This window comes from Diabrotica virgifera, chromosome 3 (assembly GCF_917563875.1).
Source record: "Diabrotica virgifera virgifera chromosome 3, PGI_DIABVI_V3a".
Classification (NCBI taxonomy): Eukaryota; Metazoa; Arthropoda; class Insecta; order Coleoptera; family Chrysomelidae; genus Diabrotica; species Diabrotica virgifera.
In genome coordinates this window covers 171,225,271-171,248,790 of record NC_065445.1, presented here as the reverse complement: position 1 = coordinate 171,248,790, position 23,520 = coordinate 171,225,271, and the positions used below count along the sequence as shown (strand labels likewise).

General features: G+C 32.7%; 1 protein-coding gene across 4 annotated transcripts in view; it reads right to left on the bottom strand.

The window, feature by feature from the left end:
• Positions 1–1,082: 1,082 nt before the first annotated feature.
• The window catches only part of LOC114336201 (scavenger receptor class B member 1), a 424,275-nt gene continuing 401,837 nt past the window's right edge, over positions 1,083–23,520 (bottom strand). For all 4 annotated transcript variants that reach the window (XM_050645641.1, XM_050645644.1, XM_050645642.1 and 1 more), the window contains 2 exons: positions 16,773–16,901; positions 1,083–1,480 (listed from right to left, as the gene is read on the bottom strand). In XM_050645641.1, coding sequence (XP_050501598.1) covers positions 1,265–1,480; positions 16,773–16,901 — 345 coding nt within the window. In that variant the 3' untranslated portion in view covers positions 1,083–1,264. The remainder of the gene's footprint in view (positions 1,481–16,772; positions 16,902–23,520) is intronic.

Sequence of the window (23,520 nt, the reverse complement as noted above, 5' to 3'; positions counted from 1 at the left end):
GAATGAAGGGGAGGAGGCCTGGAGAGTGCGGCAGCAATATAAGATTTTCGGTTGGAATTGGAGTTGTTAGTTGTTTGATGTAGATGAGTAAAAGAGCAACAAGAGTTCTGGCTATTTCCCATGTAAAATCCCATAAGAAATCGCTAAGGTTCATTCTGCTCGTTTTTGACGCTTTTTGTGGTGGAGGCGCAACGGCTTGAACAGGTCATAAACAGGTCTAAACAGATCATAAACAGGTCTAAACAGGTCGTAAACAGGTCTAAGCAGGTCTTGAACAGGTCTTAAACAGCGTTGAATCAGCTGTTTAAGACCTGTTTAGACCTGTTTAGACCTGTTTAGACCTGTTTATGACCTGTTCAAGACCTGTTTATGACCTGTTTATGACCTGTTCAAGCCGTCGCACCTCCACCACAAAAAGCGTCAAAAACGAGCAGAATGAACTTTATCGATTTCTTATGGGATTTTACATGGGAAAATAGCCAGAACTCTTGTTGTCCTTTACTTAGATGTGGTTGGTTGAGAGTTGTTCATGATGTGTGTAGTCCCGGATACCAAAACTACAACACAATATCAAGAGTACTTACAGACCCTTTCACAGATTGGAAAGCGGAAAGAGATAAAGGATCTCACCTGATTTCCTTGGATTTTCACTAATTTTATTCGAAATTAAACCAATATAATTAGATTTAACTTGGACTTTTAAAATAATAAACACATTAAAATCTCGTTCCCTTATCACATTGTGACTGAGAACAAAAAGACGATAAGGAAATTCTAAATCAATTAGCACTTCGCTTCACGTTGTTAGCTTGTCGATGGTCAACATGGTTATGACCTCTGGTTAACAATGACCTCTGGTTATTTTGTGGTTTAAGATGACAACATATATGAAAATAATTATCCGTCATTGACCACGAATGATAAAAAACACAACTAGTGAAGACAAGATGACTGCGGTTGGAGAAAAATGAAAACAAGGATAGGAGATATAGTGCAAAATAAAAAATTATGGCTGTTAGACTACGTTATAATGATTACATAGTAATCACCCTATACAGGATATGTAAAATTTATGAACTTAGTAAAAATTTTAATAATATTTATTTAATAATATAAAATTATTCTACAATATCAATTGCAAATTTAAAAATACCACAAACACAGAGAAAAATAAATTAATCAAGATCAGTATTATCATTTTCTTTTGAAAAAGTTTTGATATAATTGTCAGAACTAATAATCTAACTTTTCTAATTGATGTTCGCTACCTTTTCAAAAAGTTTTCGGCCTCAAAGGTAAGAGTTTTATTGCTGGCAGAATGAGCTTGTTTCGTTTGGTGTCTTCGGCGACTAAGAAAAATTCCTAGCGCTAATAAAGCACATAGAAACGTAAATATTACTAGAATTTTCTGGAAGGTGGGTAGAATAACCACTTGTATATATACCAACCATTGAACCTTCAGGGGTAAGGATTCCTGAACCTGCAAAATAATTGTAATTAATCAGAAGATAAATATTTTTTATTTCTTATACTACATTTTTACACATTAAAAATAGTTTAGCAAACTTATTTATATCAAGTGTTCTTTTATTATTCTGCAAAAACATTAGAAATCCAAAGATTCCTTACGTTGGAAATCAATTCAGAAAAATGCCAAATGTAAAATATATGCTTTCTATAAATTTTCAAAGCAGACAGACAGAAAAACCCCAAATGTAAAATCTGTGCTTTATATAAATTTTCAAAGCAGACAGACGATAAACGAACTAACATAAGGAAGCTAAAAATTACATTCCATAACCCGTCAGCTTATCTAGGCAAAGCACCATCGCTAACTAATGTCGTTGATTGATGACGCTAATATCTAGTACTTATAGTGCTTCTCATTGATTGTCATTTGTTTGGAGCTTCTGTCATATGTTGTATAATCTGTAGATAATATTAATATACACGGATTATACGACATATTTATGACAGAAGCTCGAAACAAATGAGTGTGAATGAAAAGTCCTAGCTAATTTCTAGTACTTTTCACAAGAATAGTGGACTGTCAGTAGGGTGTCCTCTTTTTTGTCCTACTGTCAAAATGGGCTCAGTATTAGTTGGAGGAGGGATAGATAGATCCGTAATGGTAGCCGAGGTAGGTGTGTCGTTAGCGGAGATGGACTCAATTTCTGAAGATGGAAGTTCTTTTGCTGAAGTTAGGGAGTCAGCTGAAAGTAAAGAATTAGTAGGAGCATTAGCGGAAATAATTGTATGGTCTGTTTCACTGGGGACTTTAGGGCAAGACTCCGCAGTTCTCGCTTGCTATACTTTCCACTAGACTGGAAAACAAATTTGACTTTTACCAACCAATATCCAGTCCAACAAGTCTTGAGTGCTTTACATGTATGCCGTATCGATTATCGATATATTAAGCTAATATACAACATCTATAAAAGGCCACAATGGTAGTGAAGCTAACTATTTTAATTGGGAAATAAGCCACAATTTTTAATTAATATTTTGTATTTTGATAATGACGTCCTATACCAATGCCATACGAATTGGCAGAGGAGTACGGCAGGTCGATGTTGCGTCACCTAAGCTGTTTACCCTTCTTACGCCTTGAAAATTCTTGAGGAAGGAAGGTTTAAATATAGATGGACAAAATCTAACAAATTTGTATTTCTCAGACGATGCAGTTCTACTGGCAGACAATTTACAGGATATTAGAATAATGTTGCAAGACCTTTAAGAAGTGTGCTCTCAGGTTGGGTTAAAAAGTAACACATCTGAGACAAAGCTAATGACAAACCTGGTAACCAGTGAAAACATTGTCATTAACGACTGCGAAATAGAGTTTGCTGAAAAGTACACATATTATCTTGTCCATGAACTACGAATCAGGAAAGACAATAAAATATTCGAATTTAAATGAAGAATTATCCTCTCCTGGGCTTCATATTATGGTAAACTCAGAGACGTATTCAAAAGTGATCTTCCAATCTTCTTGAAACGGAAAGTGTTTATACAATGTGTTTTTCCAGTTATGACCTATGGTGCTGAAACTCTAACATTAACAACCGCAACTGCTAAGAAGTAAGAATTGCTCAACGTAAGATGGAAAGGTCGATGATTAATGTGTCATTGCGGGACCATATAACAAACGAAGAATTACGATTGAGAGGAGGAGTCACAGATGTTGTATGTCAGGTGGATAAACTTAAATCGAACTGAACCGGTCATGTGGCCCGTCTGAAAGATGGAAGATGGGCAAAGAGAGTGCTCGAGTGGGGACCAATAGCCGATAAAAGAAGTAGAGGGAGACCACACACGCGATGGAAGGACGATATAAAAAGAATGTCCACAAATTGGATTCAAAGCGCCCAAGACAGAAGACAGTGGACGCAAATAGGGAGGCCTATATCCAGCAGTGGATACAAAGGGCTAATTGATGATGATGCTTGATGATATTGCATGAGTAAACGAAGATTACAAAAGACAGTTAAGACTTAATTTCAATACAGAGCACCACCATTCACTTATACTTATTTCAACCTCATGGAATCCTCAGAGCTAACTTGCGGTAAGTGCTCTGATTGAAACAAAATCTGTCTGTCATATTAGCAATTATTTTTAAAAATATTAGACAAATTGACGCTACAGCGACATTTATTAAAAACATGTCTCGAATGTTTCGAATGTCTCGAAAGTGCAATCTCCAATGGGTTTTTCTTGTTTTTAGTAGCGAATTTTTCAGAGCGTGCAACATCCTGTACAGACTTGTCAATACAAATGTATATACGCTAATCGCGCTAAAAACGTTGTTTTTACGTTATTAGGTTAGTTGTTGTTATGAGTGTTAGTTGCATGTGACTTGGTAAGCATCACAGTTTCTTTACTAAATACTCTGGGCTAATTAGCAAAATTCATGGAAAAGTTATTTACCAGCAATTTTATTGCTGGAATCGAATTATAAGATCCTATATATTAATAATATAGGTATGCAAAGTCCGCAGATAGTGTGCTACTTTTTTTATAAACAAAATGGCGCCGACAAATCGTATTTTTTTCAATTATTGCTCTAAAACTCCGAAGATTTTAACTTTACAACAAAAACACTCGAATAAAAATTCACGGCAATTAAATTCTGCATAGAGATATGTTTTTCACGATTTGCTCCGAAGAAAATTTTCCTCGGAAAATGCGGGTTTTCCTAACTAAAACTATAATTTTCAAATGAAGTTTTAGGTAAGTAATTATTAATCGATAATTAAATAACTTAGTGACATCAAAGATTTCTTGGTATAGATTGTAATTCCGGAAGCCGGTGAAAATTAAACGAATATTTTAGCAACAATTCAATTGTTAATTAACAATTTACGATAGCAATAATAACCAAAATAATCATGATACATTGATCAAACTTATAAAGGTTATAAAGATGAGATGCTTGTTTAATATTTTATCGACAAAATATAAATTTTTCTTTTTTTTGCATAATCTTTAAATTTTGAAAAAAAAATAGTTATAATACGTTGGTCTAATTAGTAAAGAACAAAGAAAGGTTATTTACCAGCAATTTTATTGCTTTAATCGAATTATAAGATCATATATATTATTAATATAGGTATGCAAAGTCCACAGATAGTGTGCTACTTTTTTTATAAACAAAATGACGCCGACAAATCGTATTTTTTTCAATTATTGCTCTATAACTCCGAAGATTTTAACTTTACACCAAAAATAATCAAATAAAAATTCACCCCAATTTAATTCTACATATAGGCATGTTTTTCCTGATTTGCTCCGACGAAAATTTTCCTCGGAAAATGTGGGTTTTCCCAACAAAATCTCGAATTTTCAAATAAATTTTTTGGGCCAGTAATTATTTATCAATAATTATATAGATTGGTGAAATAAAAGCTTTCTTGGTATAGATTATAAATTCAGAAACCGGTTAAAATGAAACGAATATTTTAGCAACAATTCAATTGTTAATTAACAACTTACAGTCGCAATAACAACCAAAATAATCATGAGACATTGATCAAACTTAGAAAGATTATAAAGGTGTGATGCCTATTTAATATTTTGTCGACAAAATATAAATTTTTAATTTTTTTGCATAATCTTTAAATGTTTAAAAAAAATTGTTATAAACAAATTAACATTTCTTAGAAATTGTTTATTATATTCTAATTTAAAAAAAATACTTAAAATGCGTATTTCATAGGTCTTGAAAATGAATGCTTTAAAAAAATGTTCCAACCATTTGCAAAAAAGTTAGGAAACAGCAAAATAAATATACGATACCTCCATTGTTTATAATTTGTTTTAATTGTTTCAAAGCTTAAAAGTGAGTCTATGGTACAATCTAATTACTCACAAAGAATGCCAAAAATTAGTGCAATGGTTATATTTTAATCAAAGATTAAACTTACTTTTTTTGTAATTTTTAGCGCGAAAGTAGGCTTGATACAGAGCCGGAGATAAAATGTTCACTCGAAGCGACTGACACGCTTAAACTCGCGCGAGTTGTGTATGTGGGCGGGTAGCTACGGTACTGTATTATTCTACTTTCGCGCGTGTAAATTACAAAAAAATGTATTTATAATCTTTAATTAAAATATAACCATTAAGCTGATAATCGATATTGTTTTATAAATAATTAGCTTGTACTTTAAACTCACTTCTACGCTTTGAAAGAATTAAAAAAAAATTATTAACACCGTAGTAATCGTATGTTAATTTTGCTGTTTCATAACTTTTTTGCAAATGGTTGCAAAAATGTTTTAAAGCATTCATTTTCAAGATATTTTAAATGCGCATTTTAGCTATTTTTTTAAATTATAATATAATAAAAACTTTCTGAGAAACGTTAATTTGTTTATAACTATTTTTTTTAAACAGTTAAAGATTATGCAAAAAAATAAAAAATTTATATTTTGTCGACAAAATGTTAAATAGGCATCTCATCTTTATAAGATTTCAAAGTATGATCAGTGTATCATAATTATTTTGGTTATTATTGCGACCGTAAATTATTAATTAACAAATGAATTGTTGCTAAAATATTCGTTTAATTTTCACCAGCTTCTGGAAATATAATCTAAACCAAGAAGCAGGGCCGCGCCAAGGCTTTCAAGCGCCCCGGGGCAAGATATTTTAGGCGCCCCTTTCCTCCTCCCTTTGTAAGTAGTTTTTTGTAGCTTAGTGAATACGGTATACCTACAAACTATTTTTTATGTGTTAGGAAAGTATTATCATCATCATAATCTAACCGTTATCGTCCACTGCTGAACGTAGGCCTCCTCTAAGTTTCTCCATGTCTTCCTATCTTGAGCTACCAGCTATCCACTTCCTGGCAGTTCTCTTTACATCGTCACTCCAGCGCGTTGGTGGTCGATCTCTGTTTCGTTTATCGGATTGTCCGCCCGCGATCGCTATTCCAATAATCTTCTAGTTTAGCTGTTGTTCGGTGTTCTTGCCACATGACCTGCACATCTCCATTTATTTTTTGCTACAAGTTCTACTATGTCTTTGATTTTTGTTCTTTGCCTGATATTATTTGGTATTCTGTCTCCTTGTGATTCCTAGCATGGGCCTCTGGGTAACCCTTATTTTCTGCTCTTAGATTTTCAGCAACAGGAAAGTAATATACTGATAAGTTATTATGAATACTATAAACATTTACAAAAAACAACGATTACCATTATCAGAGAACAAATAAATAATGTTAATAATGTAATTATTAATATTATAGTCCATTTGCTCAGTCTCCATTTTTGCTCCGTATCTTAAAGAACCGCTTGGATTGACATGAAATTTGGCATACGCATAGCTAATTTATAACAAAGAAAAAAATTGATATTGCGTCTTCGGAGATGAAAAAATATACGATAAAATAAAGTCCGTAAGTGGATAAACTAACTGATAAGCAACTTTTGTTCCATATGCAGTTTTTTTACTAAGTCAATATTTGAAAACGTTTTTATATACTTCGAAAGGTCTTTGTAACTACAAAGTAGTCATATGTCACTATGTCTGCAAATTTTGTAATCCATTTTAAAAATAGTTCTATGCTATCTAGGCACCTGAAATTTTCAGAACAGCTCAGAACTAGCTAAAAATGCAATATTTAACTGCTATTATATGGATAAATCGATAGGTGGTGGCTTAATGGTAGAGCGTTAAACTGCAGATCGAGAGGTCCCGAGTTCGAAACCCGGCTGTTACGTATCTTTTTTTAATTTTTTTAATAAATAATTAAAAGTTAATATACTTAAAATTCGTATTTTATAAGTTAATTATTAAATTTAAATATTATATGTACTGTTTTAAATATCTTCTTTGATTTAAATGAGTTTAAATCCGTTAGAGAAAATATTCCTATAAAAAAGTCGATTACAAAATTCTTTTATGACATAGAAATTGAAACAACAAAATAGTTTATAATTTTATATTGGGTCCTATAAATAATGAAAACGTTTTATTATAAAAAGTTCTGTTTTATAGAAGTGTAATTATTTTGAGTTATTTGCGAGTGAATGTTAATTTTTCAACATAAAAACCACGGTTTTAGACGGTTTTTCGCAAATAACACAAAAAGTGTGTTATTTTTTGAAAAAAATGTTCTTATCAAAAATATAGCTTATAAAAAAATTTAAAAAAAACTTGTGCACGCATGAAGTCGGTTTTTAGTCGGTAGATTTAGTAGAGGAAGAGTGTAGCTCGAGAAAAGTGGGTTCTTATTCGTCAAATTCCAAATCGAACATTTCAACGTGAAATAACCAAAAAATGAAGCACTTTTCGAGCAAAACTCGTTATGACTTTTTTAAAGTAATTTAGAACAAGCTTTATTTTTGTTTTTTTTTTAGTTTCTAGCAGCAAAAGTAAGCCAGTAACTCTGAAAATAAAGTTGGTCCCTTATTTTCTCATAAAAAATATCGTAAAAATATCCGCTTAATTAGCACCCCAAATGAAATTAATCGTTACAGCTTTACAATTTACTTCACTTATGTATATTTATATGATCTGGAAGTTTGACCATTTCAAAGTGTTAATTTTTGAAAAAAAAATGGTTTGAAATAAAAAATAATAATTTGAAATTTTGAAGGAAATGCCTTTTTTTTCAAAATTTTTCCCAAGAATATATTTTCGATAAAATACTTACTTTTTGAGTTATTTGCGAAAAACCGTCTAAAAACGTGTTTTTTTTGTTGAAAAATGAACATATTCACTCGCAAATAACTAGAAAAGTAGATATTGACTTAAGTAATATAAAAACTTTATAGATCAACTTAACTTTATAGTTACTTACAATTCGTCAGTTTATCTACTTCCGGACTTATTTTGAAAGTATATTTTTCAATAATTGATGGATTCGACCGTTACTTGCTGGAAGTTCATTTTATCTCACAATAAAACACTGAAAAACGTTTGTTTTTCTATACTTCCACAAAATTTATTACAACTATGTTATTACTACAGCTGTTTCGGCAAAGTGCCTTTCTCAAGTGATATATTTAACAATGTGTTTGCCTTTTTAAGTCTTTAACTGAAGAGGTTGAGGAGTGGTGAGCTGTTTGTCATTCTGAATGACCAACTCGAGACAAACAGCTCCCCACGCCTCAACCTCTTCAGTTAAAGACTTAAAAAGGCAAACACATTGTTAAATATATCACTTGAGAAAGGCACTTTGCCGAAACAGCTGTAGTAATAACATAGTTGTAATAAATTTTGTGGAAGTATAGAAAAACAAACGTTTTTCAGTGTATATTTTTCACCTGAAGAAGTGGTACTCCCCTAGGGCAAAAGCACACGTCGAAACAATAGCATTTTCTTCTTTGACATGTTAGTTATGTGTATCCCAAATTTCATGTTAATCCAAGCTGTTCTGTAAAATCAGAGGTATTGCAATATTTTACCATGAGTGAATGGAGTAATAGTTCAATTTAATGAGAGAAATAACGTTTTAGGGGATCAAAGTAATAATAACTGCTATTTTTATATCTACCGACGATTGGTAAATTTTCAATTTTACAAGATAATAAAATATTACTAATATTTTTGGTAATTTCGGTATTGTCAAATTTTTTTTTTTCGGCACCTGCCGGCGCCTTTTTGGTTCGGCGCCGGGGGGCACCGCCCCTCTCCGCCCTTATGGACGGCGCGGCCCTGCCAAGAAGGCTTTTAAGTCACCAAATTATTTAATTATTGGTAAATAATTACTTATCTAAAACTTTATTTGAAAATTAAAGATTTTGTTGGGAAAACCCGCATTTTTCGAGGAAAATTTTCGTCGGAGCAGATCGGGAAAAACACGTCTCTATGCAGAATTTAATCACGGTGAATTTTTATATGAGTATTTTTGTTGTAAAGTTAAAATCTTCGGAGTTCTAGAGAAATAATTGAAAAAAACACGATTTTCGGGCGCCATTTTGTTTATAAAAAAAGTAGCACACTATCTGAGGACTTTGCATACCTATATTATTAATATATAGGATCTTATAATTCGATTCCTCCTATAAATACCTTGGAGCTTGCCTGGATCATACAGGCGATCAAACAAAAGAAATAAGAGCAAGAATAGAAATAGCTAGATCAGCATTTAACAAGATGAAAATATTTCTCTGTAGTCGTGACATAAATCTTGATCTGAGAGTGCGTATGCTGCGGTGTTATATCTTCTCCACTTTATTATACGGAGTTGAGTCATGGGCCATCAAGATGGGCAGCATTAAAAACATTGAAGCTTTTGAGATGTGGTGTTACCGTAGAATGCTACGTGTATCTTGGGTGGACCACGTGACGAATGCCGAAATTTTACGTCGGATCGGAAAACGATGTGAAGTTGTACTTACTGTTAAAAGAAGAAAGCTTGAATACTTTGGCCATGTTATGAGAGGTGACAAATACTCGCTGCTGAGACTGATCATTCAGGGTAAAATCAGGGGTAAGAGAAGTATCGGTAGGCGCAGAATATCTTGGTTAAGAAATCTGAGGGAATGGTTCGGCTGCAGTTCCATCGACCTATTTAGGGCAGCCGCCAGTAAAATAAGAATAGCTGTGATGATTTCCAACCTCCGATAGGAGACGGACTTGAAGAAGAAGAATAATTCGATTCTAGCAATAAAATTGCTGGTAAATAACTTTTCCCAAAAATGGCCTATTCTCCGATAATCAGTCCAGACTAAAAGTAGTATTGTATTTTTTTAAATTTTTAAAGTAATAAATCGTTTAATGGAGGTACACGTTACTCCGGTAGCTAGTAATAAAGTACGAAAAAGGCAATGTATTACCACATCGTGGAAAAAAGTCAGCAAAAAAAGTTGAGGTAAGTTGCATCAAAGGTTTTTGTATATCTTTGTACAGACATGGATTTTACTTTTAGGTATGGTATACTCCACATTCGCTTCTAATTTATCAGAAATGTGGACACCAAACCAGTGCTTTTCAATGTGCCTTTCTACAAGTTAACGAAATACAACGTTCTCTAAATTTTATGACACGAAGTATAAAACCTTTCAAGATAATTTTATACTGAAATATTATAAAAGAGTTGCAAAAACATATTAAACACGATTTTATATTCTGACGAATGTAAACAAAATGTTGGCTGGTGCAAGAGAGCTTTCATGGATGTTTTGGGTATAACAAGGGGGCGAACTAATACAGTTAAAAAAAATTATATAGAACTCTCCACTGTTATGAATTTTATTAACAAATTCCACGTAGTTGAATCTCATTATTGCCGAGGACAAAGCCAACGGTTATACCTATATGGATTGTTCTTTGAGTATAAAAATAGAATCGATGTGGAGGGTGTACTTAAAAGAAAATGAAAACCTTCCAGTAAACGAAAAGTATTTCAGGAACATTTTTAATACACAATATATATAACCTTGGACTTGGTTCTTCTACAACCGAAGCATGTTCGACATGCTTACAATTGACTGAGAAAATAAAAGCGTGTCATGATAAGTACACGAAAGCCAACTTATTTACCTAAAAAAGGATACATACATTGAGGTCCAAAGCATTTTATAGCCTGTCAAGGGAACCGGACGAAGGTGTAGAAACGTTTTCTTTTGACTGTCAGAAAAACCAAGTTTTGCTTAAGATTCCGGATTAACAGGCCTATTATTCATGTCAATTTTATATCATGTACAATTTTACCGTTGTGGGAGGAACATCAAAAAGTAATTTAAATCCGTCTACTGTCACTTATTTCTGTTGGACTGAAAACAAGTACAAGAAGGGTTCGAACGAGGTTTCCTCCTGCATTTATTACATCCTTGAATCGGCTGATTTTAGAGACGATATTCATGCTATGTGCTGTTATTGGTTTTATAGACAAGATGAAAGACAAAAATTGAAGTAGTATTCCCAGTGAGAGGACATTCTTTCATGCACCCAGATCGGGTTTTTGGGAATATAGAAAACGATATTAAACAAAAGAAAATAATTCTGAACCCACATGAATATCTGGAGATGTTTTCAAAGTATATATAGTACTGTTCATAAGGTTGAAGAACTAGTCGAAGTATATGACTGAAAAAATGAAACAAGCAAGCACATTAAGGCAGCAGGACAATGGAATATGGCATTTTGCTTTCTCAAAAATGAAGAGGATTATTTTAACTAAAAGCTCTCAAGCCACAGTGTTAGTCGCGGCGACTTAGCTTATAAGAATGATATTGATGTGGGAAAATCAATAACAAAAAAAAAAAACTAAGAACATTGAAAGAATGAAACCTGCCAAAATTCCGAAACATAATGTCGCTTGCACATGTTACATCATGTATACTAGATATATAAATAATCATAAACATTTTAATATTCATTTCACTACTGTTTATTTTGCCGCATACTGTACTTTGCAGCAGATTATTTCATTCATAGGAGAGTCTGACCAATAGAAAGCTACAGAAATAAAAACTCAAGTGATAATTTTTGATAATATCCCGTCGTCAAGTATATCACGTCATATGCCCTTAGTTATTACGAAAACATTTAGTGACATTAATCACAATAATTAATGTTTTAAAAGTTATAAAATTGATGACTTTTAACCGTCAAATACACTCACCGCCAGAGAAAACGGGCACCCCAAAAAATGGGTCATTTTAATGTCTTGTATTTCCTACACCTGATGTCCGATTTAAGTAATTTTTTTAATATGTTATAGCATTATTCTTTATCAATATCGCTGTAATAATATTGTTGCTAGACAGGTACATTGTCATTGTATACAGGGTGTACGAATCAAACTGTGTTTTTTTCTCAAACTTTGGAACACCCTGTGGAATGTTCTAGCTTTTATAAAATACTAAAATTAAAACCCAACTATAGCCACAGATTTTATTAATATTCTGTTTTTTTATTCATTCGCTTATGTTGGATAATAAAAAAGTTAGGCACTTTAACAACTACCCCTGTTTTTCGTCAATACAGGGTGTTTTTCAATAAGTACGGCAAGCTTTAAGGAGTAATTCTGCATGATAAAATAATGACAGTTTGCTTTGTAAACTTATGCCCGCAAATACTTCGTTTCTGAGATAGGGGGTGTTGAAATTGTTCTTACAAACTGACGATTTATTTATTGCTCTAAAACGGTTTGTGATATGCAAATGAAATTTGGTAGATTTTAAGAGCTAGTTATTGCGCATTTTTTGGCATACAACTGAGAATTTTATATTCACCATTGGCGTGCATACGGGATATATCTAAAATATTTATACCCGTATGCACGCCAATGGTGAATATAAAATTCTTAATTGTATGCCAAAAAATGCGCAATAACTACCTCTTAAAATCTACCAAATTTCATTTGCATATCACAAACCGTTTTAGAGAAATAAATAAATCGTCAGTTTGTAAGAAGAATTTCAACACCCCCTATCTCGGAAACGAAGCATTTGCGGGCATACGTTTATAAATCAAACTGTCATTATTTTATCATGCAGAATCACCCCTTAAAGTTTGCCGTACTTATTTAAAAACACCCTGTATTAACGAAAGACAGGGGTAGTTGTTAAAGTGCTTAACTTTTTTATTATCCAACATAAGCGAATGAATCAAAAAACAAAATGTTGAGAAAACCTGAGGCTATAGTTTGGTTATAATTTCACTATTTTATAAAAGCTAGAACATTCCACAGGGTGTTCCAAAGTTTGAGAAAAAAACACAGTTTGATTCGTACACCCTGTATACAATGACAATGTACCTGTCTAGCAACAATATTATTACAGCGATATTAATAAAGAATAAGGCTATAACATATTAAAAAAATTACTTAAATCGGACATCAGGTTTAGGAAATACAAGACATTAAAAATGACCCATTTTTTGGGGTGCCCGTTTTCTCTGCCGGTGAGTGTATTTATAACAACTGTGTGAATACTTAATTGTACTAATTTGTACTTACATAAATAAATTACAATAAAATTTTGGTTTTAAACAGTTTTATTCATGAAATAATCGCAGCAAATTGCACTCGATCTCTAAAATTATTATCGAATTGTTGCCCTCGTGACACTTTGACATAATTTCACTCCCCTTCGGGTCGTGAAATTAAAACTGTCAAAGTGTCACTCGGGAAAAATTCGATAATGTTAGAGCTCTTGTGCAATTACTACTGATAATTTCCGTTATTACTCCAGTTTTTGGACGTACGTCAGGTGGGTAAATATTACTAAATATTTATACTAAAGTTATAATCCAGTAGAAATATACAAACCAATAATACACATTAAATGCTACTAGGAGCACTCCCGAATTATAATTTACAATGTATATCGTCGCCTTAAAGCAACAGTAGGATATGTAAAAAAAATGACTTTTGTGATATTTATGTCAAATGATTCGAAATAAACCCTTCTGTTGAGTGTAACACTAAGATAAATAAGTGAAGTATTTTTTTCATAATATTACATATCCTTATGTACCTTAATTCCCTTTAACGCAAATTCTATAATGCAATACCTACTAGTCCAAGTAATGAAGCTTCAAATAGGACAAAACCTCGCAATTTTTACAGAATGGATCGATTTGCTTGAAAATTTGAGAATAAGTAGTGGGTAGTCCAAGGATCAAAATCTATATTATGCCGAAAGGCGCTTTTACCATGGGGTGCTTGCCACCCCATCTCGGGGGTGGAAATTTTTTATTATATTTTAATCGCAAAAGTTGGTAAAACGTTCATTCTAAGCAAAAAACGTTCTATACATTTTTTGATAAAATTTATAGTTTTCGATTTATTCGCTATCGAGAGTGTTAGTTTTATATCGAAAAAATCAACGTTTTTAATAAGTTTTTTGCTAATAACTCCAAAAGTTTTCGTTTTATCAAATCAACTTTACTTAAAAAAATGTACCTTTCAAAAAAAATAAACAAACAAATAAAAACCTTTTTTTTATTTTCTTTAAAACCAATAGTAATCGAGCTATACTTTATTATATGTTGGCTCTTCTTCGTCAAATGCTAAATATTGTAGTTTTAAAGTCAAAAGACGGGAAAACTATGAATTTTTCGAGGACAACTTGTTTAAACTAATTTAAAGTACTGAAAAATATCTATCTCCAAAAATAAAAAAAATGTCTCTAGCTCAAAAATTAAGTGACTTACACTGAAAAGAATGTCAGTCCCTATTTTTTCAGCGAAAAAGTGATCGCAAGCAACCCCCTAATCACCACCCTAATTAAAATTAGTCACTAACCTTATTTGTTTTTTTAATTAGGTATTATTAATAAATTCTAGAAGTTTGATCGACTTAGAATGATTAGTTTTTACAAAAATGGTGTTAAAAGCGAATAACGAATTTTTGTAGTTTGGAAAAAATGGATTTTTCTTCAGAATAGCAAAATTAGCATCAGAGATACGAAAAAATGTTTAAATATGAAATTGTAGCCTATTTAATTCTCAATAACCTGGTTTGCAAAAATTTTTCATAAGACAAAAATTGAGTGAGCTATTGATAATTAAAACTTGTAATAACATGCAAAAACCACCTTTACCAACCTTTCAAAGTCACCTCTTTTTGCGACTGAGGATTTTCAAAAGATTTAATATTAACTGTCTTATAGATTTCGTAAATACCTCCAAAATTATTTTTTAACAAATTTCTAAGATAAAAAATAAAAAAGTTACGGTTAAAAAATCAATATCTTTTTTTAAAAAAAAAAAAGGAGAAATCTAATTGGAAGCATAATAATGTACGTTAGCGGTGTTTTTATTCATTGGCCTTATTCATTCTTATTTATTTATGTATTATTAATAGATTCCTAGAAGTTTAACTGGCTTAGAATGATTAGTTTTTAAAAAACTGGAGTCAAAAGCGAATAACGAATTTTTGTGGTTTGGTAAAAAATGCCATTTCTTCAGAATAGAAAGATTAGCATCAGAGATACAAAAAAATGTTTCAATATAAAATTGTAGGTTATTTAATTTCCAAGAACTTGGTTTGAATAAATTTTTTCTACGGCAAAAATTTAGTGAATCGTAAATGAGTATATCGAAAAACATTGATTTTTTTCTATACAAAACGAACACTTTCGATAGCGAATAAATCGAAAACTATTAATTTTTTCAAAAAAATGTATAGAACATTTTTTGCTTAGAATGACTGTTTTTATCAACTTTTGTGGTCAAAATATAATAAAAAATTTCCACCCCCGAGATGGGGTGGCAAGCACCTACTTGGTAAAAGCGCCTTTCGGCATGATATAGATTTTGATCCTTGGACTATCCACTACTTATTCTCAAATTTTCAAGCAAATCTATCCATTCTGTAAAAATTGCGAGGTGAAAAGCTTCGGTTCCTGGCCTATACTAAGACAACATACATAATATACTGTTATATTTTGTCGTTTACCCATTTTGGTCACAAATATGAATGCAACACTAAGTTATCTTACGCACATATCCTATTGTTGCCATGTAGTTATTGCTGAATTGCGAATCTGTCTTTGTTTATATTATTGGGCTTGCGGTCACAATATTATTTTCAGTCATCTTAAACAATAGTGTTATACAATTACATTCATGTTAAAAGGTGTATGTTAAGACTAAAAATGAATAATTCAGCCAATTTAAATTGTAAAAACTCTGAGGTATCTAGAAGAAGCCAGTATTTAGTGTATTTAGTGAAGAAAAATAATACTGATTCTGATCTGCTATCTGGAATTTATCAAGCACAGGAGAAAGGTTGGTTAAATTATTTATTATTTACAGATAGTGTCAATACATAATAAATTCCCCTTAAGAAATTTCGCACTGATTTAAGAAAATGCAATAAGCTTTTTCTTTCACAACTTTCAGCATCCTCTATTACCACAACTGATTCTGATTATTGTTTTGTTATTTTTTCATTTTATTTTGTTTATTATCTTTATTATCAAATTTTTGGAAAACAAGTAGGTATGTTCATCTTCTAATTTTTGTATTAAAATGTGTTGAACAACAAAATTTTTCTTTTTTTGGAATTGAAATGTGTAAAATTTCAAAAAAAAATTTAGTGCAATATAGGTTTATGTAACAAAAATTTCCGGATATCGTTAAAAAACAAATTATTTTTTAGGGCAACCGCAGGACAAGTAACTTTTTTCCAATTATTTTTCACTTTTTATGAATTAATATAAATTGTTATGTGAGGTCTGTAAAGTTAGGTAAATAAACAAAATTCCATGTAAATCCATGCAAATATAAAAAGTTATTAAGTATTGAAGTTTCGTAAAATTTTCAATTGCGTTTTCTCGAAACTGCATATTTTTTTCGTACTAACTTACCACTTCGATCCAGGCTAATGGTATAATCAAGTTACTAAATTGATTAAGTCTTTCACTAAAGCCTTTCATATTCTTAATAACGAGGTTGCACTGAGACCGTGCTGCAGCTATGATAGGTACTCCAGTGATCTAAAAATTAGTAACAATTATTAGCTTCGTCAAGTTAGATTAAATGCGAAAACTTTATTATGATACTAGTTATTCATATTCAGAGGTAAAAGCTCTTACATGTTTATATTTTGTACGATATTTTTTAACTTTCATGCTTGTAACAAATTAAGGTTTATGTGTATTACCGTATGATTTATGATCTATGACACAGATTAGCGATATAGAAGTTTTTCACGACTAGAGTCAGAATTAACTTCAGATTGGCGTGTCTTTTTTGGTTGAACTACACATGAATGTATCTCAACGTTTCGACACCTTTATAGAAAGTTTTCTTTCAGTCTTCTAGGAGAAGGGGGAGGCTACTAGTGACGCAGTGCCGAATTTACCAATTTTGCGCCCTACGCTAGTTCACAGTGCGCTCCTAACTTAACTAGGTAAATAGAAACAACACTCAAAAATATCTCTCTTCAATCCTGACCCCCGGAGGGTGTGTAGTGGTCGACGTGATATCGTGTATTGTCCGTCTCCAAAGATCTCTGTCTCTGGTCATTTCTTTTAACTCATGCATAGGTCTTTGGCATATTCCTCTAATTTGACCGATCCATCTTGTCGGGGATCTTCCTCGTGATCTTCGGCCTTCCACCTTTCCTTGCATAATGAGTCTTTCCATGTTTGCTCTCATAACATGTCCAAAGTATTTTAATTGATGGAGATGGACTTTACTGGAGAGTCGTTAGCGAAGTCTTAGCTCTCTTAAAATTGAATGGTCTGTCCAAGGAATTCGTAGCATTCGTCTCCAACAGAACATTTCAGTGGCGTCTATCTTTCTTCTTTCCGAATTTCTCAGGGTCCAAGATTCACATCCGTAGGTCAGTATTGGGAATATTAAGCAGTTGATCAACCTCATCTTCAGTGGCGTAGCTGAAGATTGCGCCCCCCCCCCCCCGCGACAATTTTTGTGGGCCCCCGTGTTATAAACATTATGACAACTAATAACAGTATAATTACTAAAATATGTGTAAATTACAATATTTGGCCTTTCTTTAATAAGTCTTCACTAGTTAGTGTTAATAGATTTTTTGGGAATAGACATGAAAACCTATTATACATGTATCTTAATCCGACAAACCTATTAGTAAGTTGTTGGAATATTATATCTAAATTTAAGTACATTGAAAGGGTGGGTTGTGATTGCGCGCAGCGGTCAATTACCCCCTGCGGTTCTCTCACTCTAATACCCGCAAGTTAGGTTTGGACCGAAGGGTTAGGTCTTCCTCCTTTCTAACCGCTGCGCGCAATTGCAATCTGCCCCATTGAAAACATTAACTACAAAACTTTTTTTGCTTAGAGTTATTTTTTCGTCGCAGCTGAGCTCATCGTAACAGTGTTTTATACGTTTATCCGTTTATTTTTAAATTCCGGTATAATACCCCATTATTCTGCTATTCCTGCTGCTTTTGCTAAAGTTTCGGAAAACGAATTTCTCATTTCTAGAAGATTATCAAGAGTTTTTTCAAAAAGTTGAAGGGCGACCGTTAACTCTGCCGTTTCAGATTTCAAAAGTGTTGATGTTAGATTAATAAAGTTATTAAGAGGAAAGGAACATTTTAACGGCTGTCAAAATTTTCAATGTATTTTAAATGTAATAATTTTTTTCAAATCCTGAGAAAACTAATAAGTATTTTTGAAAAATTTAAACGCAGAATGAAAGATTATTTTATTACCAAGGGCCGAAAGTCCCATAGAATGAATAAAAAGTTTCTTTTGAATGAGATATTTGAAATTAAAAATCACACTCTCTTAGTTTTCACCCCTGTAACTTATTAAAATAAACAATATAGAAGTTTTCAGGGACTACCGGCTCTCGGTAATAACGTAATCTTTCATTCTGCGTTTAAATTTTTCAAAAATACTTCGAAAAAAATGAATCCCATTTAAATAGCATTGGAGCCGAAAGTTCGTACCCACCCCCTTAACGACAAATTCAAAATTATTCATATGCTCTAATAATACATTAACTTATAATTTTTCATCGTTTTTTAGATAGCAATGAAATTTTCGTTTAATGATTTCGTTAGCATCATGTCTGGATGACCACCGAGTTTCACATAACGTTTTAAGTGTTGGCAAACGCGATGGATCCAAAGTCATAATACTACATAGTAATAGTACATCCTATCTTTTAATACTTGCACTAAAAATAATAATCTTTTAATTATATCCTAAAAAAACCAACTCCTGTACACCAGCAACGGCATCATTCAACACTATAGGTTCAGGTTGTGTACGGAAAGGTGCTTTGATTGTATAAATTTTAAAATTCCATTTACAAGACCTTCTGCGCTTTGGTCTAACATACGAATAAATCCCAAAAAACTTTCAAAAACTTCTGCTTTAGAAGATAAATTAATTTCATCGCAAGTTACATAACGGAAAATAAAATTAAGCTGATCTTGTTTCGAAATATCTTGAGTGGTATCAAGAATTATTGAATAAAAACATTTTTTTTTAAATTAATCAATTTGTTTTCAGTTTCTTGAGCCAGCAAATTTACAACTTCGTTTTGTATTTGGGGGCCCAAGTAATTTGTTTTTTTAAGTTATTGTTTTTATCGATTAATTTAGCTAAAACAGAATCATACTTAGCTACTAAAAGAACCACCGACAAAAAATTACCTTTTTGGAATTCACTTTCATCTAAACTACCAACATGTCCACGAAAGTACGAAACGCTAAATTGCACCCGAAAACAGTAAGAGTTACGTCAATTACGCGCTTCGTTATGTCCTTATTCAAATTCGAATTCCCTATTTTGATGCTTATTAGGAAAATTCGTTTTGGTCCCCAATTTAAAGATAGTGGAAGTATTAAGCTTGAAGGTTTTAAGGGGCCCCTCCTAACGTCGGGCCCCCCCGCCTTGCGGGCCCTGCGGGCCTGTCAGCTACGCCACTGCTCATCTTTAACGCTCTTGAAATTTGACAATCCTTTCATATTGTGGTCATTTTTGCTGTGGCGACTTTTGTTAGATCACATCTACGTTTTATTTCTTCCTGTAGTGACCCTGTGTTTGTGATTAATGATCCCAGACCGTATGAGCTCACAACCTCAAACCGATCAATTGTGGTTATGTGTGGATGATTGTTATGTAGTCTATCCACTATCATGATCTTGGTCTTTGATATGTTTAATTGCAGACCAAATATTTGGCTTTCGTTTTCAACCAGTCATATAAGATCGATCACCTCTGCTTGACTATTTGCAAGAAAGGCTGTGTCATCTGCGAAACGTAGGTTGTTTATTTTATGCCCATTTATTGAGATGCCTTTTTCCCATCCTTCAAGTACTCTTCTCATAGTATGCTCCCTATATAATATGTTGAATCATTGTGGAGATAGCACACATCCCTGTCTGACACCCCGTTCTGGATGAAATTCGTCTGAAAGTGTGTCAAGCACTTTAACTGATCCAGTAGTGCGTTCGTATAGTTCAGTTATAAGCGAAATAAGGTGAAATAAGGTGAAATACTCCAAAATCGGTATAACAATAATAATTACATTACATTTCGTCTAGATTTCATGAATGGAAATGATTTGATAATCGTATTCGACAAAATCTAAGGTTGTGATTAAAAATCGTATCAAAATCGTCAATATTGTGAAGGAATTGAGTCTTTCTTGCTCCATGGTTGACCTTACGTATGTTTTCAACCGTTTAAGTGTTGAAAAAGAACGCTCCGCCGAGCAAACTCTGACAGCAATGGAGGCATATATGCTAAATGCGATTTCGACCTTAGGAATAACGGCTTCCAAATTATGAGTCCGAGTAATAGCACATTTGATAGAGTATTTTTTCAGAAATTACGTATTCTTTTAATAATTCGGAAAAATGCAAACATTCTTGTGAAAAGGATATTCCAGATCTTCCTGATAGCATTGTTGTAGGTCTTCGTCTTTAAGTGCCATCTCCGCGACGGAGGTCGGCAATCATCATACCTATTCGGATTTTAGAGACGGCTGCTCTGAACAGTCCATTTAATGTACATCAGTACCATTCCCTCAGGTTGCGCAGCCACGATATTCTGCGTCTTCCTATGCTTTTTTTCCTTAAATATTTCCCTGAATAATCAATTGGAGCAAGTTGTATCTCTCTCCACGTAAAATATGTCCGAGATATTCCAATTTTCTTGTTTTGATGGTATTTAAGATTTCCATTTCTTTATTCATCTTTCTCAGAACCTCTTTGTTTCTGACGTGTTCTGTCCACGATATTTTCAGAATTCTTCTGTACACCCACGGGCATAGGTAAATTGAGTCGCGTATACCTGAATTAAGAAGGGTCAAAATATTTAGATGGTCGAATTGAGTCCCGGGCATCGTAATCCTTCTAATTACCTTTTAATAGCTTTTTAATTTGTAAGTATTTTATTGGTTCTGCATTTATGGTAATCAAATACAAAAAGTAATATGTACACCACAAAATATTTTTTCTACGAGCGTGCAAAAATGTCTACTTTCGCGCACACATTTTAGTTTAGAAAGTTTCACTTTTCCGTACGCGTGTTACTTTTCCACACGCGGTTTTTACTTTTCCGCACGCGTGTTAATTTAGATATGTTAATATGGCCTTAAAATAATTATAATACATGCAATAAACTAATATTTAGCGACATAAACTAATATTTAATAAACGCGACAATTCGATGAAATAAAATTATTTTGACATAATGTTCGAAAGTCAAATCGGTAGACAATAACAGTCGTTTTGAATCATCGTCATGGAAACCGAGATCGTCGTCATGCTAACTAATTATATTGAAAGTTTGGTTTTGACAACCTTGTCAAAGAATTAATTTGTGTATGTATTTTCATATTAACTAAATTAATGGATTAAGATTTGGTAATTTTTTAAAGACTCTTAGAAAAAATATTGTTCCTAACTCTTGCAGAAAGTCTCTTTTCCGCACTCGACTGCTTGCCGAACTCCCGCTTCGTGTCATTCGGCAAACTGCAGTCGCGTGCGGAAAAGAATGACTTTCTGCACTTGTTAGGAAAATAACTATTTCCACCTACCTCTACTGAAAGTATACTTTTCCGGACCTGATTGTAGGGAGCAAAGTTGTACTTTTCCTCCCTAGGGAAGAAAAGTAAAAGTGACGCCATGGTATTTCATTCGTGAAATATAACTTATTGACGCCCTGTACAATATCTATTTTCTATTACGTAAGTATCTATACATTTTAACGTTTATTTAAAAACGCTCTTTATTTTGCAGAATGGTAAAAAACAGTTAATTGTTATTCTGATTTAACAATGTTTACATTAATAATTTGACTTATATTTGACAGTTGACAGTTATATTGTACCTACTTGTTAGTTTTAGTTTTAATAAATTTTGTTGGTTAGTTACATAAATAAATTAAGTAAAAATGAAAAATGACTTCTTATTAATTTGAGAAAGGTGGAAAAACCATATGTATAACATGGGAGTAAAGTGCCTTTTCTAAAGTACGAAAAGTAGCACTTTCCTCCCTTGTTATACAAATAGCTATATTAGAGTGCGATGTATCTGTACATATACGATACGGTGTTAAGTTGATTGTCAAAATGAGTTATGTGATAATTGTTCTTAGTGAAAAAGGAAAACAACAATTGATTATGTTGAATGGCTTGGCTTCAAATATCGTTTTCACAAATCTTTAAAAAATGACGGCAAGCGTTGGATTTGTTGTGCGCAGACGAAAGAAAAATGTAAAGCACTTTTAAAACCCAAGGGGACAACTTAGTGACGGAAATTATGAATGACCACAATCATAGTGAATTAAACGAAGATGTACTCAATTGTCAAATGTTAAGTAACTTCTTGAAGCGAAAGACCGTAAAAGATATCAGTGAACGACCTATAAAAATGGGTGATATGAAAATTTTGCATGAGGAATCACGAAATGGCGATATTAGTACGTTGACTACCAAAGATGTGGAATTGGTCCGAAAAATATGTGTATAACGCCCGACGATCTCTTCTGTTTAAATTGCCAAAAGATATGGAAGAAGCTCATGAACATTAAAACATTTCCAGTGAAAACCAACAAAAACGAGGATTTTCTAATGGTAAACGACATAGAAAACCAAATTATTATGTTTTCCTGCAACAACAATTTACAATTTTTAGCAGGTTTGGACACCATTTATATACTTAGATGGAACTTTTGAATATTACATTACACATTTATTTGAAAACAAAAGCATACATGTACATAGATTGGCATTTAAATACCTTACTTAGCATGTAAAATGTATGTTATATTGTTTACTGTAAATATTTTAGGTATACATTTTTGTAATAAAATTATATGTTATAAAATAAATTATTGTTTTCTCATTCCTAGAAATCATTACGTACACCGACTAAGCCCCAGGTAGACACGGGACTCAATTTACCCATCTTCGGGACTCAACTCGGCTATTGGAAAGACGGATTAAAAATTCTGGGACTCAACTAGGTTACTCCGACACCCACAGCTGTACAGCAAGTAGAGGTCGGATAGGACGAGCAATTTCCAGGGTAGTATTTCCTTTATACTTCATTCTGAGTTGAGATGTAAGTAACGTTTATGTAACGTAATATGTTGAGATGTAACG